Source organism: Zalophus californianus, chromosome 9, assembly GCF_009762305.2.
Source record: "Zalophus californianus isolate mZalCal1 chromosome 9, mZalCal1.pri.v2, whole genome shotgun sequence".
NCBI classification, from domain to species: domain Eukaryota; kingdom Metazoa; phylum Chordata; class Mammalia; order Carnivora; family Otariidae; genus Zalophus; species Zalophus californianus.
The window spans coordinates 27741303-27759335 of NC_045603.1; the positions used below are offsets into that span (position 1 = coordinate 27741303).

Here is an 18033-nt window from a genome sequence, read left to right on the forward strand (position 1 = left end):
TCTGGATTTATTTCTCAGTATCAATGAATGTTTTAACCATCAACAGAATCTTGCATTTGACAGATTAAAAACATTTTCTATTTATTGATTAACTTTACAGCTGTATAGGATCATTAAATTTTATGCAGTCTAGTTTCTGGTCAGCGTATGTGTTTGAATTTTAGTTTTAAATTTAGTTGTTGCCTTCCTGTTGAGTTACTCTCTGGAATAATCATTTTCTGAACCAGTGGGCCAGTATTAAACTCATGTTTTAGTCATCATTGGGTTCTTTTAAAGAAAAAGCAGAGATTAAAAAAAAATTTATTCTAAATAATACCATGTGATCTTTCAGGTTTATATTCCTATCGATGAAATTATGCCTGAAACACTTGGCAGATAGGAATGGTTTTCACCTGGTAGAATGAGGTGTTTTATTATCACTTTTTAGATGCCTCTTAAGGTTCTTTTGAGAATTCCATGATAAATTCCATATAAAATGTTTAGTGTAGTATCTAGTAAATAGGGATTAACTAAGGGATTAAATTGACGGATTGAAATATTATATTATTAAATAATACACTAATCACTTGAAAGTTAATATACCTTCACAGTGCAGTCTGCAGTATTCTTCTAGTCTCATAATGCTTTTGTTATTGTTTTTATGCTTGAAATTGTTTAATTTTTGTCATTACAGCATCACTGCAGACAGTGTGGAAATATCTTCTGTGCTGAGTGTTCAGCCAAAAATGCCTTAACTCCTTCTTCCAAGAAGCCTGTTCGTGTCTGTGATGCATGTTTCAATGACTTGCAAGGATAATGGGTTATCACAACATTGGAGTAGTATTACACTAACAGTAGATTTTTAATAAATGCACTTAATAGAGGTCTTGGACTACTATTTGATTTGGACAGTGGTTGCAATATTAGACCAAATTAGAATTCATATATTTTGGAATGTTATCAATATCAAGTAAAACTCTTCTATTTTTGTGAGACTTGGGCTCATCTTTCATTACTTTTTTCCATTTAACCCCTGGAACAGCTTTCAAGCCAAGTTTAGAATTAGCCAATGAAATGTAAATAAACTTTGGACAGAAAATAGCAATGTATTTTTTTAAATATTATTTCATTGTTCACAGATGACATGAATACACTTCCATAGCTTACTTCTTTCTCCCAAATTTAGAATACAAAAATGTACATGGGTGATATATGTTGCACAATAACATATTAATTATATTAAATACTCTTTGTGAAGTCATGCACAGAACTATAAAACTTTTTTTCCTTATATATAGGTCCATAGCTCAATTGCATTGTTATGTTATAAATTTACTACTCAAGTGTTCTAAATACAGTTTATGTTGAAATGTGTATTAACCATGAATTTGAACATGGTTTTTGTTTAAACAATATTGATTAAATTCTCTTGGGTAGATTTTATGAAACCTCTGTAAAATTAGTTTGCTCACTTTATGGTTATCCTGGGGTTGTATTTTAAAGATTAGGGTTAATTTTTCTTTTTTCTTTGTCTTTTTCTATCTCATTTTTAAACTCTCACATATTCTCAATTAAGAATTCTATAAAACTTCTCACCCTCACCCCCAGTTGGAGGATGAATAATAGAAATTGTATAATGGTTCTAGTCTCAGTTTCTTGTAAGTGGGAAGTTTTCTGAGATTAGGCTTTATATTATACCCTCATATTGTGTCTCCTGCATCTTTGGGAATCTGAGTTTGCTTTTTTAATGGATCTGTTTTTTCCCTTTTTTTGGCTTAACCTTTACAAGCATAGCTCAGCTTCACTATTGTTTTATTATTTTGCATCTTAAAGCCAGTAACTGATAATCGCTCTAGTCTTATCTGTGAAAACAAATACAAATGTAAGGAGACATTAAATATTCTACTTTATATTTTCTTATTACCTAATAGGGAAACATTTTTGAAAGTTGTGAACTTGACTTAAATTTAAAATAGTTGTGAATTTGGGGTTCCATATCAGCTGGTAAATCTTTTTACTTCGCAAAAATATTGCTGTGAAATTACTTTGAAGTAACAGCTGGAGAGGAGAATATCGCCAAAAACAAATGTTTTTGGGAATCCCAAAGTTATAATCAGAACTGAAATGGAATGGCTAATTAAGGATAATTAAAAGTTAGCTTATTTGTATGCTGAACAATGGAATTGAACTTTTAATTCATCATGGTCTTATTAATTTGGCAAATTGGAAAACATCTGTAGAGAGGTCATTAATATTGGTTTATTCTTTCTAGAGAAAAAAAGTGTAAGGTTATCCATTGGTGCAGTGTAATCATTTGGTAATAATAGCAGGGAAGGATGGGACTTAATATTTCATTTGCAATGGTTTATCATATACACTTGCTTTCAGATATCATGCTGAAACAAAGTTATGTTTATGCTTTACCTGTAACATCTGTGAACTAAAAGAGATTGTCATATATTCATTTAATTATTTAAAAAAAACCCATTTAAGTAAATCCTGTTGTCAGTGGCTATTAAGGACCCTGATTGAGTCCCTCGATTTAGATAAACATATATCCTTGAGCTTGTATAAAGAAGAACTACAATGATTCTTTATTAAAAATAATAGTTGGATAATATAAATTGAGCTAAAATTATTTAAGTGTTTTCATATACTCTTCAAATACTCTTAATTCTATACTTTAACACATAAGAAACTAGTATGAAACTTAGAAACTTTCTGCGTTGGAAAAATAGATATTCATAGCACCGTATTTTTTTTTCTTTTTTAAGATCATAAAACTTCATGAGGATTCTAGATTCGAATATTTGTTCACTTCATCTCCTAATTGGGTGCACTGAAGGCCTTTCCCTGTCTTGTCCCCCCACCCACAGATTCCCCCAAAATTGTGGGGAGGACAACAAATAAAATCATGTGTTTGAGTCATTTTCTAGTTTTCATCTAGCTGATTTCATTTCATAGATCCTGAACAATTTACCGTAGGCTATTATACTAATCATATTAGACATGAAACTTTTTTTTTTTGCTTATTAACTCTCACCAATTTAAGGTGTTTTGGAAACAGAAAGGATTTTCTTTTTCTTTTAATTAAAAAACCATCTTCTGAGTTCTTACTGGCTCTACATTTTAGGTGTTTGCTGGTATTATTTGTCAGTGAATTGGAACTGGCACGTCTGAGCTCTTGGCTCTAATGCAAAGTCTGTTGGCATCACGTGTTAGTAAATTCCAAATCCCAGCACAGAAATGTGAATTCAGATCTTGCTGGGTTAGTGTACAGTAAACTATACCTACAGATTTTCTTTACTAGGAAGAAGACAAAGCTGCTGGTATAGGATTAGTTCATGTTGAAGAAAAAAGAGGGAAACAAACACAAAGACCTCAATGCAGTGTACAAATAACATTTTTGTTCAACTACCTCTTAATGTGGAATTAGCTAGTTTAATAGTTTCCTCACAGTAATGTTAAATAGTAACTGCCAAATTTGTTAGTTTCCCATCTCTCTTAGAAAGGCTTTAAGATTATTTTATAGTTTTGAGAACTTTGAAGTCACTTTTTTTTTTAACTTTGCATTTGCATAAAAATATTTAGCTTTTAAGTGGAGAGCAAATTATGATCATATATTTTGATATTCAAGACCTGTTTGACTATAGCAATTTTTTTTAATGCACTTTGGCTATAAAACCATGGATGATTTGATCCATAAGATTTAAATGTGCCATCAATTTAGTATTCCTAGACATGAACTTGATGAATGGTATTCTGTAATTATAATGTGCCACACATTATCGTGTCTTAATTGCCCTTTGCCTGAATTTTAATGATCAATTTGTTATTGTTGCAGATGTGAATATTGTGCATAAACTTACTAAATTTATGTAAAATTGTATAAAAAGAATTGGAAATAGCTAAGTTCTTTCTGTGTAGAAGTAATGAATTTATTGTAACATGATGCAGTTATGTATATGACATTCTGTACTTCTTTGAACTGGATCATATATTCATAGTTTCTATAGAAACTTCTGCATGAATATTTTCTCATTTAGGTTTTGGATTCATTATTTGTATTGTGTTTACTACTTGTGATCATGTAGTTGTGCCTTATTTTGTGAGAGTTTAGCTCAGTAAATACTGTAATTTTGAAACTCAGTGAGTGGAAGGTTATTGATTATAAATGTAACTGATAAATTACACAACAGCATTTAAATCTGTATAAAGAACAATGGAAGGATCCTTATTGAATTGTTGCTTTTGTTTTTTTTTTAATTTGTTAAAAGATGATATTAAAAAACCATTTCTTTCTAGTAGATGTATTCTGTGACTAAATTATTTTACCTATTTAAAAAAAGAGTACAAAATAGTAACCATTTTGTATATATTTACAGAATGTTAGAACTTTCTACTTGGATGTAGACGGGGTAAGCTTTGATATTTAACTTAGAATAGTAATTAAGTTCATAATATCAAGAGAAATTACTAAAGCCATTTTGCGTAAGACATTCCCTTTTCATTCCATTCATTATTGTGGAAAATTAACAACTACAAAGAAATATTAAACAATATTGAAGTAATTCCTTCTTTCATTGTTTATCTAAGTTTAGTACCCAGGTGAGCATTTATTTATTTATTTTTTAAAATTTTATTATGTTAGTCACCTTACATCATTAGTTTTTTTTTTTTTTAAAGATTTTTTATTTATTTGACAGAGACACAGCGAGAGAGGGAACACAAGCAGGGGGAGTGGGAGAAGGAGAAGCAGGTCTCCCACTGAGTGGGGAGCCCAACGCGGGGCTCTCCGAAGGCAGACACTTAACGACTGAGCCACCCAGGCGCCCCAGTACATCATTAGTTTTTGATGTGGTGATCCACGATCCACTGTTTTCGTGTAACACCCAGTGCTCCATGCAGTACGTGCCCTCCTTAATACCCATCACCGGGCTAACCCATCCCTTCACCCCCTTCCCCTCTAGAATCCTGTTTGTTTCTCAGGTGAGCATTTAAAGATCCTTTTCTGACGGCTCAGTAAGCCGTTGTTTTTTACTGTGTTTTTCCTGGGAACCAAAGTTCCTGAAGTGTTTTTTTCATTTTACTCTAATGTGTGCTTGCTTCTGAAGGGTTTAATGTGAATTATCCTTAAGGACTTACCAGATTATATATTAGATATGTTCTTTTATGAGCTTTATAGAATTTCAGTTTAAATATATAGCGTATTCTTTTTTAAATTTTATTGTGGTAAGAATGCTTAACAGCTTTTTAAGTGTATAGTACAGCAGACCTCTAAAGCCTCCTCATCTCACTTAACTGAAATTTTATGCCATTGCTTGGTAACTCCCCATTTCCCCGTCTCTTGGAAACACTGTTCTGCTCTGGTTCTATGAATTTGACTACTTTCAATACCTCATGTCAGTGGAATCACACAATATTTGTCTTTCTGTGACTGGCTTATTTCCCTTAGCATCATGTCCAAGGTTCATCTATATTACTGCAAATTGCAGCATTTCCTTCTTTCTAAAGGTTGAAACAGTATTCCATTGTATGTATGTACCACATTTTCTTTATCTGTTCATCCTTTGATGGACATTAGGTTTCTTCCACTTCTTGGCTATTGTGAATAGTGCTGTGATGGACACAGGAGTGTCTAATATTTCTTTGTATATAGCGTATTCTTAAGCTGTTTTACATCTTGATGCTAATTTACTCAGTCTTTTTCTCCTTTGAATGAGATTTAAGTGTGAAATTAGTTCTTTATACATATAAATACTCACTGGACTCATGGGACTTTAAAAAGGAATCCCGAGAGATTGCCTAGTTACAGTCCATTGCCCTCCTTTTGGCTTGGCTTATACCTAAAAATTCCTGCAAGAGGATTGTTGATTTTTTTCTAAAATTATGTATATTATTTTTTGGCCAAAAATTTCTTCCTAAGTCTTCTCTTGCATAAATCTGTATTACCTTCTCCTGGACATAATTGCTTTCAATCCCATCTGGTGCCATCTCTAGGAACTCACTTGAAGTCTAGTCCCTGTTCTTTGCCCGTTTTTTTTTTTTCTCATTTATTCTTAGACATTAACAGTAGTTATTGTTTTCAAGATTTTCCTCTCATTTCTGCTTGTTCTTGATAAATATCTGAGATTATTATACAGAGACTGTGACCCTCCATTCTAATAGTGCTTGCCCTTGTACAAGAGCCTTTATGCTGCACTTGTCTGTACTGCCTGGTTTACATGGTGAAATCTGTGTTTTCCTCAAAGAATTAATTGTGCTGCACATGACTTCCTCAAGCATCATCCTCTCTATCCTATCCTCCAACTTATCTCCAAGCCCAAATTGATAAATTTAATACTGCCATTTTGGAAATTGCAAAAGTTACTAATCCTGAAATTAAAATTTGTGGATTTCCTTTTGATATAATCTGACTATAAGAACTAGTTTTTTAAATGCAGTGATAGTATTCTACCATGACAGTATAATAATTCAAACTGCCTTTCTTCATAAAAATTCCAGTGACGTTTCAGATGCTTCCTGCCAAATAAATTTGACTGCACTGTGCTAACACACACACACACACACACACACACACACACACACACACACACACACACACACACACACACTCAAAACCAGAAAGTGGTTTTATGACAAACTTCATCATTCTTCAAAAAATGAAAGACTTTCTATTAAATCTTAACTATTTCTATGAAAATCTCCCTTGTAAAGCTGTTAACTGGTGAAACTGGAACAGATACTTTTTTTCCTCCTTAAAATAAGGGAATTTAGTCTCTGGGATTTTCTACTTCTAAGGGTATTATGAAATATACCTGAGATAAGCAAACTGTCAGCAAATAGGAATTTAAAAACTATTATAGACTTTATTAATTGCTTAATCTGTTAGAAGAGCAAAGTGTATATCACAATTATCATTGCATGTGAGGTAGGACTCTAAAGCAGTAAGACTGGTTTACAAACCATGTAGGAAATTTGTTTTCATTATCGACATACCAAAGTGAGATGCTAGAACTCATACGGAGCACAAGCAGGGGACATTGCTTTCCTCCTGACACTCCATTCATCTGACCTTTCACCCTTTACCAATTATAAGAGCACCATTCTTCACTTACACCTCTTGCAGGTCCTACTGAAACATTATAAGGTAGTCTAGATAACAGTATATACCTGCCAAAAAAATTCCTCAGAGTTCAAATTTGTTGCAGTCATTATTCCTCTATAGTGAGAATTTTCTTGGCTCAAATTCTGGACCTCCTTTAAAAACACATTTCCTTCTAGCTCATCACTAAGTGTTAACAAAAGTTTGAATGAAAGAGTATCTTAATCCCTAATGTCTAAAAAGATGCACCACTCGTTTTAGGTCCCTAAATTTCAGAGGATTTTGCAGACAATGTAAATAAAGATATATTCTTGGTTTCCTGATTCTTGGTGAAGCAAGAGACCACTGCTATTTGTGCCATCCATGTTTCCTGTTAAAAAAAAAACCCAACATACATATATATATAGAGAGAGAGAGAGAGAGAGATTACTTACTGACTTGCTTTTTAAAGCTGAAGACTAATGAAACATTTGCATATTTCCCATTTTCTTTCTAAAATCTAATATAAAATATCTCTAATCATCCATGAAAGTGCAAATGGATTAAATGGGTATGGTATGGAAGTTGGGAAAACAGTTATGAGTAATCAAGGAGCCGTAATAGTCAATGATGACTAATCAGAAAAATGAGCACCGAGAATATTGAAAGTTTCAATTTCTTGAATTTCCATTTTGTATGGAAATAGTTCTTAACAAGTGGTGTAATTTGAAAAACAGAATATAAATAGTTTGAAAGTTCAATTTCTTGAATTTCCATTTTGTATGGAAATAGTGGCATAATTTGAAAAACAGACTGAGGAGCTGACCCAGGAAATTGAGTTATTGAGAGTAATGCAACACTTGCATTAATTGTCGGGCCGTGTTGCTGCTATGATGAAAACCTTCCTGGAGAAAGACAAAAATGGAAACTTCTAAGATAGAGAAACCAGAGTCAGGCAACTGCTCTTTCCCTCCATAGCTGTATCCATACTGGTGTATTTTGTTTTTTTTTAAACACTGGCATGTTTTCAAAGGTGGTTCATTACTGCAGCAGCCCCTCATTTAAGCTGACATCACATTATTTGCATACCCGGACTTTGAAAACTGATTGGGACCCCTTAAAAGTCAATCATGCAATCCAAAAGCAGTTCTTTCCCCCATTGTTTTATATAAGCTGCAGAACTCAGAGGCAGCACTCGAGCTTCTGGTCCAGGAGAAAATGAAGGTGGCTCTGTCTGCTGTGAGAAAATGCTCAACTCCTAAGATTTCTCAGCATGATATGGACTAGATGTCCACATCCTTCCCCTCTTAACTTCTGCCCTTCCCAGAGCCAGGGAAGGAAATACACAAAATTTCCCATTTCCCATCACTTAGGAGGATTGGAGTGAGATTTTTCCTTATGTCAAGTCTGAAGAATCAAACCCTATAAAACCGAAATAGATACTTTGATGTTTTCCGTTTGGGCTTGTAATAAGAATTCTACTCTACACTGTCAAGACCTGTTTTCATGTTGTACAAGGAAAGCATTTCTCAACCTGAACGCTAGAAAAATATTACAAAGACAAATCACTTAATATGAAATCCAAACAGTTTCTCAGTACAAGAACCTAGAGCATTTTTTTTTTAAAGATTTTATTTATTTGAGAGAATGAGAGAGCATGGGGGTGGGGAGGGTCAGAGGGAGAAGCAGACTCCCTGCTGAGCAGGGAGCCCGATGCGGGACTTGATCCTGGGACTACAGGATCATGACCTGAGCCCAAGGCAGTCACTTAACCAACTGAGCCACCCAGGCGCCCTAGAGTATGTTTTTAATGAATGTGGGAGGTTTATGTAGATTAAAAAAAAAAAAAAAAAATCAGATTCCAAGACCAAGACTTCGCTACTATGTCCAAATAGAGCCCATTTAAATATGAATACCCTTTCTTCCTTACCTAACAACAAGTGGGGCTTGATGAAATGCAATTATGGCTTACCTGAAGGAAAATGGGCACCTTCTAGAAGATATTTAGCATGTTAGGTGGATAGTGTGTATATAAAATATAGACAATAAAAATATGGAAAAGAATATTGTTTCTTTGACTTCTACCACTCCTTTTTAAAATGTTACTTTTGAATTTAAAGTGAAATCACAGCAAAACAAGGGTTATAAACAAATTAAGATGTAGCAAAAATACCAAATCTGAGTGCTTCACAACAGGCCAAAAAATTGACTCAAAATTCAGCCTTTACCAAACTATGTGAAATGTGAAACAAGCAAAAAGAAGTGTTGGTGTGGTTTCTGCGCTTGAAAAAGAAGCAGTCTGTTCTGTCATTTCCCTAGCTGGTCTCTTAAAGAAATGACAGGAGATACTGGGAAAGCAGTTCCTTTAAAAAAAAAAAAATGATTTTATTTATCTATTTGACAAAAAAAGCGCGAGCACAAGCAGGAGGAGCGGCAGACAGAGGGAGAAGCAGACTCTCCGCTGAGCAGGGAGCCCGATGCGGGGCTCAAATCCAGGACTCTGGGATCATGACCCGAACCGAAGGCAGAAGCTTAACCGACTGAGCCACCTGGGCCCCCCACCCCCCCTTTATTTTTAATGTAGCAGGAGCTTTTAAAAGGAAAGCTTCTTCCTTGAATTATTAATACCACACAGGGAGTAAAATTCTGCAGCCTATGCGGTTACTTATGCCTAGGAACACACAGAAAACCAACCTAGGCTCGTCTTCTGGTCATATCAAGGAGTACCTTAAGAGTGGAGGAGGCATTCAGGACTTACTCCTGGCTGATCCTTATGCTGATGCTTGTCCACCGTCATTATTTGTATTTGATGAAATTTGTGGGTTTAACTCAGACTCATGGCAGTAGGTTGGGCCTCATTTCAGAATCAAAGTGATTACAAGACTTCTATTTTCTTAACTGCAAGAACTATTCTAGTATTACAGGTAATACTCAAAGCAGTCTAAACCTCCTAATTCCTAAATTCTACCACAACGAAATCTGTTAAGGTCATGAAATTCCGTCCAGCTTCTCTGAGATGAGAGGACTATTAAAACGACTTTCTGGAAAAAAGATCTGACTGGGTTTGTTTTACTCCCTGATTTTTCTCCTTATAAATTCCCCGTAGCAAGTAAGGCTTCACAGATCAGGTAGTTGTTGCTCTTGGCTGGATTTTGGAATCCATTTTCCTCAAAAATTGCAACTGCAGTTCTCAATTATTCAAGGCATCCCTCATCTGTTTGATTTGTAATATGGGTACAAGGGGACTTTATAAGCAAAAGGAACTGGTCCAGCTGGGTGTGTAAAATAAAATGAGGAGAGAAAATATATGGTCAAGAATTGCCCTTTTTCTTGCCTGACATTCCAATATAATAATTATAATAACTGACACCCTTATTAAGCCCTTACTACGTACTGGACACTGTGCTGTTTTTTTCCTCCTTTTTGTATCATTTAAAGCACACAGCAACCGACTAAGTCCTCTAGTTCCTACTTATGAATGAGGAGACAGATTTAGTTTTTCCAAGGCCACCCAGCTTGTAAATGACATAGCCAGGATTTGAAACTAGGTTGTCAATTACTCCAAGGCACCATCTCTTCTTTTTTCACCCTTTATTCTTTTCCACTCGACAGCTATTTCGGTTCATGCACCGTTATCTCAACAGTCAAAATAATTAGATGAGGGGCATGAGGAAAAAAAAGTGTATGAATATAAAACGAGATGGTAGTAGCAAATCAGAAAATAACAAAAAATGGTGGACATATAGCTTTAAAAAAGATACTGTTTTTATTTAAAAAAAAAAAAAACCAAAACCAAAACTGGAAGAGAAAAAACATGCATCTCTCCAGGTAATCCAGTGATGTGAGATCTCCCAGGAAGTCGAGTTCTTAAAGGTGGCAGGGCCGTCGCTAACCTGAGCCCTCAGCTCAAGCTACTTCTGCTCTTCCCCTGTGGTTCTGAAGGCTTCCTCCCCTCAAGGGCGTTTATCCTCTTATTACTATGGCTACTGTAGTGAGAGAAAAATTTCCTGCCCTAAGATAGCCTCTGCTAATGACATTTCTCCCCATGAAAAAGTAAACTGAGCAAATGAACAAAAGTATGTCTGGGCCTCACATACTGAGTCTCTGCCCGTCTACACTGCTCTGCCATCTGCTGAGCAGGGTGGCAGCTCCCACAAGGGATGGGGGCGGGGACGAGGCTGGGGGGGCAGTGCACTCACAGGGGCTGAGATGCCCCTTTTTAGGCTTTCTCTAGAAACGTCCTCTGGCTTAGGCACACTTTGGTCTATATAGACTGCGAGCCGTTCCAACTAACTCAGATAAGAAGCCTTTCGGCCTGACCACGTCATGTTTCAGCACATCTTAGTGGAAGTGGAAAGAAAAGACAGAGGGCAGAAGGCTCAGGTTCTGGATGCACGTTTCCCTTGGTGGAGCCCTTCTGCTCTTGGGGAGAGTTTGCTTCCATTCATGAGTTAACATGTAAAGCATTTAAATATATACCTTGGTCATATAACATAACTATGTCAATGTTTGCTATTATTATTATCATCCATGTGTGTATTCATTCATTCAATGTGAAACATTGCTCCACCATGTTTAGGGGGAGCCCATGCTACTCACTGAAGCTCTGGGCTTGGCCGCTGCATTGGGAATTGAGGGGCATAGGTAGTGCTCCCTTTTTTCCTGCTCCTCCCTTAGGACAGGAAGGTGGTCCCTCTGTCCCCCCAGCCCCCCCCCCGACCCCCCGCTTCATCCGCTCTCCTAGGCGTCTGTACCCAGGGCAGAAAGACTTGCTGTTTCCTTCTGCACACTGAGGCCATTCACTCAGCACTGAGGAAACTGAAACGTCCTTCAAGTCCCGAGTCCCAGGGCTTTCACAATAGGATTTACTATTGATTTTTGATTGCTCTGAGGGTTCCCCCCAAACAAGGGCTGTTTCTTAGCTGTCTTTGTAACTCCAGGGTGTCCACAGCCTGGTTCTCAGGAGACGCTCAGGGAATGCTTGAGTAAGTGAATGAGATGATAATGTATTTCTGACATATATGTGTATACATGAATGTGTATATATATGTTTATATATTGATTCGTGGCATATTTCTTTCCATGGAGCTATTATAATATCTTAGGCTTGCAAGGCATGTCATGGTTTACCGGTGCTTTACCAATAGCAATAGTACTAGTAATGATATCGTAATACTGATAATAGTTTACTGAGTGCTTTACAAGTATTATTTCCTTTCAGTCTCCTGAGGAGATCACCCACTGAGGTAGATATTCCTATTTTACCAAGAGAAACCTGTGGCGGAGAAAATTCATATGCCTTGCCTTATGTCACACAGCTAGCAAGTGGCAGAGCTGGGTTATCCAAGCATTAGAAACCAAGCCCAACATTTTTCCAGAACTAATTTGTAGAGTGAGTGATAGCCACATAGGAACACAGCATTGTATTTTATGAAGATTTAAATTGGATTCATGTCTTATTACCAAAAAAAAAAAAAAAAAAGACCAATATAAAACTCTGTGATGGCAAACAGATAAGCCGAATGATGAAAATAAACACATACCTGACACGTGGAGTGGATCAATACTTTGACCACCAATCTGTCTAGTGCAATGGGCTGATGAAGTACTGTACATGAACCACACTCTTGTATTACTGTTTGCAGCTCAGGAATGAGTGAAGGACACAGGAAACCAGTATCGAGCATCCACTTTTCTGAAAGTAAAGAAGAAAATAATGCGGTAAACAAGAAGTCAATACTTGGTGCACATACCTAACGTGCATCCTTAACCAAATTGATTTTTAGAAACAGTTGCTTGAACTCCAGCCAACTATTCTTTCTGGATCTTCAAAAACATTTCCCTCCAATAAATAGTGATTAAAAGTTAAAGTACTTAGTGTTCCTGATTCCCAAGTTCAATGGTCTGATTAAAAAATGGGTGATGTCCACAACGGGGAAACATTTAAGTCTCCATCACATCACTGGGAAGATGTTCATTTCCAGTATCTCTCTCTAGTACTTTTAGATGAATCAGGAAGGGGAGCCTCATTTTGGCCAGCTCTGTCCATGCAATCTAACATTAAACTCTAAATAGATTCCATGCCTATAATTTGTAATAATTGAATGATTTAAGATGCTGAATATAAGGTGCTCAATTTTTTAAAAAAGTGTCAAAGATTGTGATTTGCATGACATATAATGTGCATCAAATAGCAAAGAGGAAACGAAATAGGAATTTAAACAGATAACATTCTTTATTTTGGAATCAAGTTATGAAACACGAAACTAGCATATTACCTTCTAATATGGTTCCTATGGGCTGCCATTAACTCTTGTGCTCTGATTTGTGCCACTATTTGAAGTGAAGGCAAACTGTGTTGGCATCATGGTTTTTGAAGGGGATGGTGATTTTTCAGAGCTTGATTTGTTCAGACATGCTAGTCTGTATAGCTTAAAATAGAAGGCCATCCAACTTTCGGAACTGTGACTCTTAATATTCTGCAGCACCCATGCCCTTCCCACCCACCGATCAGCTATTCACAGATGGATTAATGGGTATCTATTGTATTGCTTAAAGATCCTTCAATGATTTAGCTCAACTAACCAACATGCCGTCTAGAAGCTTCAGTTATTAAAAGATCTGAAATGTCTAGTTCATGATCTGACATCGGTGTAAGCTGAGTCATTTGGTAAAGAAGTGGAACGAAACAACATCAGCTATCTCTGAGGAACTGAGACCCACTGCAGCTCCCCCTCCCTGCTCTGAGGGCAGGTGCCCGAGAGCATTGGGAGAGTCCCTCCTCCTGCTACCACTTTGCACATGTCATTCAGGGAGCACACTGAGAAGGGGGAGATCAGACGGAAAGCCTTGACTGGACCACGAGACCCTATGGCTTGATGTGTGGTAACAACAACCATGATGGAACCATTAATACTTAAGTGGTGGGAAAAATCCCTGTTCTCAGAAGAAATTTTGTGGCTTTAGCCCTCAGTTGACTCATTTTGTCCATTTTGCCAGCTCCAACAGTGGTTGGCTTCTGCCTAGGTGGACACTGAGAGCTCAGGGCTCCCAAATCATCATTTCTCAGGAATGATGTGAGTTTTCGAGTCAGAATGAGGGGTGGAGATCACCTCGACACATGACAGCAGACAGCTTAGAGAGCCCCCCGCTCACTGGCTGCCTTGGCTGTGGTGGGCAATCTGGAAGCCAGTGATGCTCACCATGACACCAGCAACACTGCCATGGTTGGTGGACAAAGACCAACATGGAAGACAGCAGTGTGGTTTCATTTGCTTAGGCAGGTCAGGGGAAAAGTCCAGGCTTTTGGGACTTACAAGTATACAGACCAAGTCATTCTCTCTTTTTTTTTAAAGATTTTATTTATTTATTTATTTGTCAGAGAGAGAGAGAGAGATAGAGAGAGAGAGAGCACAAGCAGTGGGGAGGGGCAGAGGGAGAAGCAGATTCCCTGCTGAGCAGGGAGACTGATGCGGGACCCTGAGATCATGACCTGAGCCAAAGGCAGACGCTTAATCGCCTGAGCCACCCAGGCGCCCCAGACTAAGTCATTCTAAGAATGTATACATTCTTTGACATCCTTAAGAAAGGTAACTTGCTTCTGGTATTGTTTTCCAGTTCAGAGCTATAGGACTATAAAAAAGCCATTATTCCATAATGCCTCCATTTTTTAGAGGGTGAAATCCAATCTGATGTATAACAATCTTTGATATTTTTAACACAACTTATTTAGAAATATTTCTAACCTTATTTAGCAGACTTATTTAGAAATAATAGCATTTTACCTTTTTGTGGTGCTTAGTTTTTGTAACTAAGAGGAAATCATCAGAGAGAAACAGATAAGCATCTAGGAATCTTGAGCTTTCTGAGGAAAAAAAGGTGAAGTTGGGGCTGGAAATAGTAAGGAGAAGGTGTTTTTTAAATCAAGGCATCCCTTAGAAAACAAGACAGGGCGGGTGTCAGGGCATACCAGGCTTACACCTTAGGAAGCTCCAATCATGTGGATCAGAAAACTGCATTACTGTTGAGTTGATTTCTCCCTAAAGCAGAGACTTGATGTGAGTCCACGCTTCCAACTTTAAAGACATTGTATTTGTGATGCATTTCATGTGGCTCTAAGATAACTTGGATGGTATTTGCAGTGGTTTCAGCTAAGCCTAGGACACATCTATTGACTGATGGAACTTGCAGTATTTTTGCCTTTTGACTCATCTGGGCGGTCACTGGCAAAGATACATGTGACTAGGAAAAAAGGCATGTTGTTATTGCTGTGAACTGAATTGTGTCTCCTGCCCCCCTAAACTCCTATGTCGAAGCCCTAACCTCCAATGTGGCTATATTAGGAGTAGGTAAGTAAGATTAAATGAAGGCATAAGAGTGGAGCCCTGATCCAGTAGGATTAGTGCCATCATTAGAGGATACGTATGTGGGGATGCTGAGAAGGAGGCCATCTGCAAGCTGAGAAGAGAGCCCTCACCAGAAACCTAATCAGCTGGCAACTTGGTCATGGACTTCCAGCCTGCAGAACTGTGAGAAATAAAGTTTTGTTCTCTAAGTGGCCTAGTCTCTGGTATATTATTTTGACAGCTCTAGCTGAGTAAGACATTCATTAAAATGACTTCCTTCCCAAGTTTTGCAGTGTGTCTGTACATATTTAAATATTCATCATGTAGCTTTATATTTATAAACTTTTGTGATATCACTTTTCATAGTTACTTAAGGCAAATGGGCTTTTATACTTCTCCCTAAGAAGGGGATAGTAGTAGAAGAGAAATCAAATAGTAGAATGAAGAATCCCTTCCCTATTCTACTCTATCCCTTAGAAATTAGACATAGATGTGGTTAAATGGAAATGATTTCAGAGGAATAGATAGTCCATTCAGAGGTGGGTGTGGCAGAAGTTTAAAGTAAATATAAGAAAAATCAGTAAATTAATTAATATTATTCTAGAAGTCCTTTCTCATATACTGTAACCCCAGGAAAATTTGTGGTTAAAGTTAAGTCAATATACAAAATAGTAAGGATTCATTTCTATTTCCTCCCCTCTTTTAATAGAGGAAGGATTCTATATTTGCATGGCAGAGATATCCCATATTTTATCCAATCTTGAATTGTCCTTGAATATTTTTTTTTTTAGATTGTATTCCATCACTACTAGAAACTTTCCTGTTTGCAAATCAGGCTGCGGCAGAGACAGCTTGCTGGTTGTCCCTCAAAAACCATTCACCCAGCCTTTATAGTAATGGAATTTCTGAGTTTTTGTGGCTACATGTCCACCTTCCAACAAATACTCCATCTCCCAGCTTCTCTGGTAGCTAAATATGACCAAGCGACTAAATCTGACTGATGGATATGAACAAAAGTGGGCAACTTCTGGGTCATATCCTTAAATAGCAGGGCTCTGATCTGTCCCCTCTTCCCTTTCCCACCTGCTAGCAGGTAGACACACTGTGAATCATCTTGGACCATGCAGAAAAAGCAATTCCCCAGGGATGGCAGAGCCAGCCTCCCACCCACGCTTCCATGACAAGCACCCTGATCCCACGTGACATGTGGATACACATCTGACGTGGCTTTTCACTGAGAGATGGTCATGGACATGTTTATCCAGCTTCCACGTGACTTATCATGCCCACCCCCAAACCCTAACTTTGACCCCCTGACCCACTCTCTCCATCACCCTCAGTGCTGCTCAACCAATCTTTCAGGCACATAGATTAGGACACATGAGGGAGTCTTTGACTCATTTTCTCTTTATCCACTTTATCAATCCTCAAGTCCTCCTGCCTTTGCCTTTGGAATATCTCTCACATTTGTCTTTTTCTATTTATGTGTGTGTCTAATGGTTTAGGCTAGACCAAAGTGCCTCGCCGTGTTGGGAAGTTGGTAGATAGAGGGAAGGGACAAATCAAAATCTCTGATAATTCCAGGTGGAAGCCAGTTTTGGAAGAAAAGGCAGTTTGAGCACAGAGTTGCTTCATTACTTTGATTTGGTTTTGTCACGATGTACAACTGTTTTTGAAGTGGTAACTAACATCAAAGAGAATTAAAACTGTCATCTTTTCAAATGGAAGTGGGCAGGGCCTGGCCTCCAGGTTAAGAACAGTTGAGAAGCTCAGGCCCAGGCCCTTCTCACCTCACCCTGCTTCACTGAGGAGTTTCCGGCTGGTCCCTTGACCTTGGTTCCCTCCTCTGCACCATTTTGTGCTTTGCTTCTGATAACTCTTTCTACAACAGCATTTGAAACCTATCACAGTCTTGTCCAAGAGCTCAACGACTTCTTGTTGTCAGCAGCTTCCTGGCTGGGTCCTTTAGCTTGGCTTCCAAGGCAGTGGCTGGGATTCTGGAAGCCTCCTTGGCAGAGGTGGCCTGGCGTGGGTCTGCTCTGGTCTGGCCGTTTAATGTGCCAGGTGAACTTGAGCACCATCACAGAACCTTCCTGAGCCTCAGAGTCCTCACCGATACCATGGGGTTAACTTCTCTGCATAATTTACTGGAAGGAGAAAATGCATGAAGTAGCCCCTTGCTGTACATCCTGGGCATGTCTATCCTTCCTAATCGGCAGTTTCCGGGTGGGTGTTGTGACCCAACCTGACATCTTGTTGCTCTACTTAAAATATAGCGGATTCTCAGCAATGTGTATTCAACAAGGAATTATTGCCCAACACCGCCCCACTGGATCACACTACCATAAATAGACAACCCCATGTCCCACAAGGCTTCCCACACAGCAGGTGACCAATCAAGAGTTTGTGCAGAAATGAATAAGTGAATGGCTGCAAATCTTATTTCAGCCTGGCAGCTGTTTCTGATCATGATAGTATTTACTGAGCACTGACTCAGTGCCAGCCATTCTTTCATTAGCTCATTAAATCCTCACAACAAAGGGAGGAAACTGCAGTGTGGCAGGATCGCTGTTAGGGGCCTACGGGCACACAGGTAGAGGAGGCTGAGCCAGGAAGTGAGCCTGG

At 37.9% G+C, this 18033-nt stretch overlaps 2 protein-coding genes across 2 annotated transcripts in view; one reads left to right on the forward strand and one right to left on the reverse strand.

Moving 5' to 3' along the window:
• Positions 1-4304, forward strand: part of EEA1 (early endosome antigen 1) — a 125550-nt gene extending 121246 nt beyond the window's left edge. The window contains 1 exon segment of the mRNA XM_035729300.1: positions 674-4304. Coding sequence (XP_035585193.1) covers positions 674-796 — 123 coding nt within the window. The 3' untranslated portion in view covers positions 797-4304.
• Positions 4305-7349: 3045 nt separating this feature from the next.
• PLEKHG7 (pleckstrin homology and RhoGEF domain containing G7) overlaps positions 7350-18033 on the reverse strand; it is a 52880-nt gene continuing 42196 nt past the window's right edge. Inside the window, 5 exon segments of the mRNA XM_035729301.1 lie at positions 7350-7454; positions 8507-8604; positions 12607-12630; positions 12633-12753; positions 14848-14927. Coding sequence (XP_035585194.1) covers positions 7350-7454; positions 8507-8604; positions 12607-12630; positions 12633-12753; positions 14848-14927 — 428 coding nt within the window.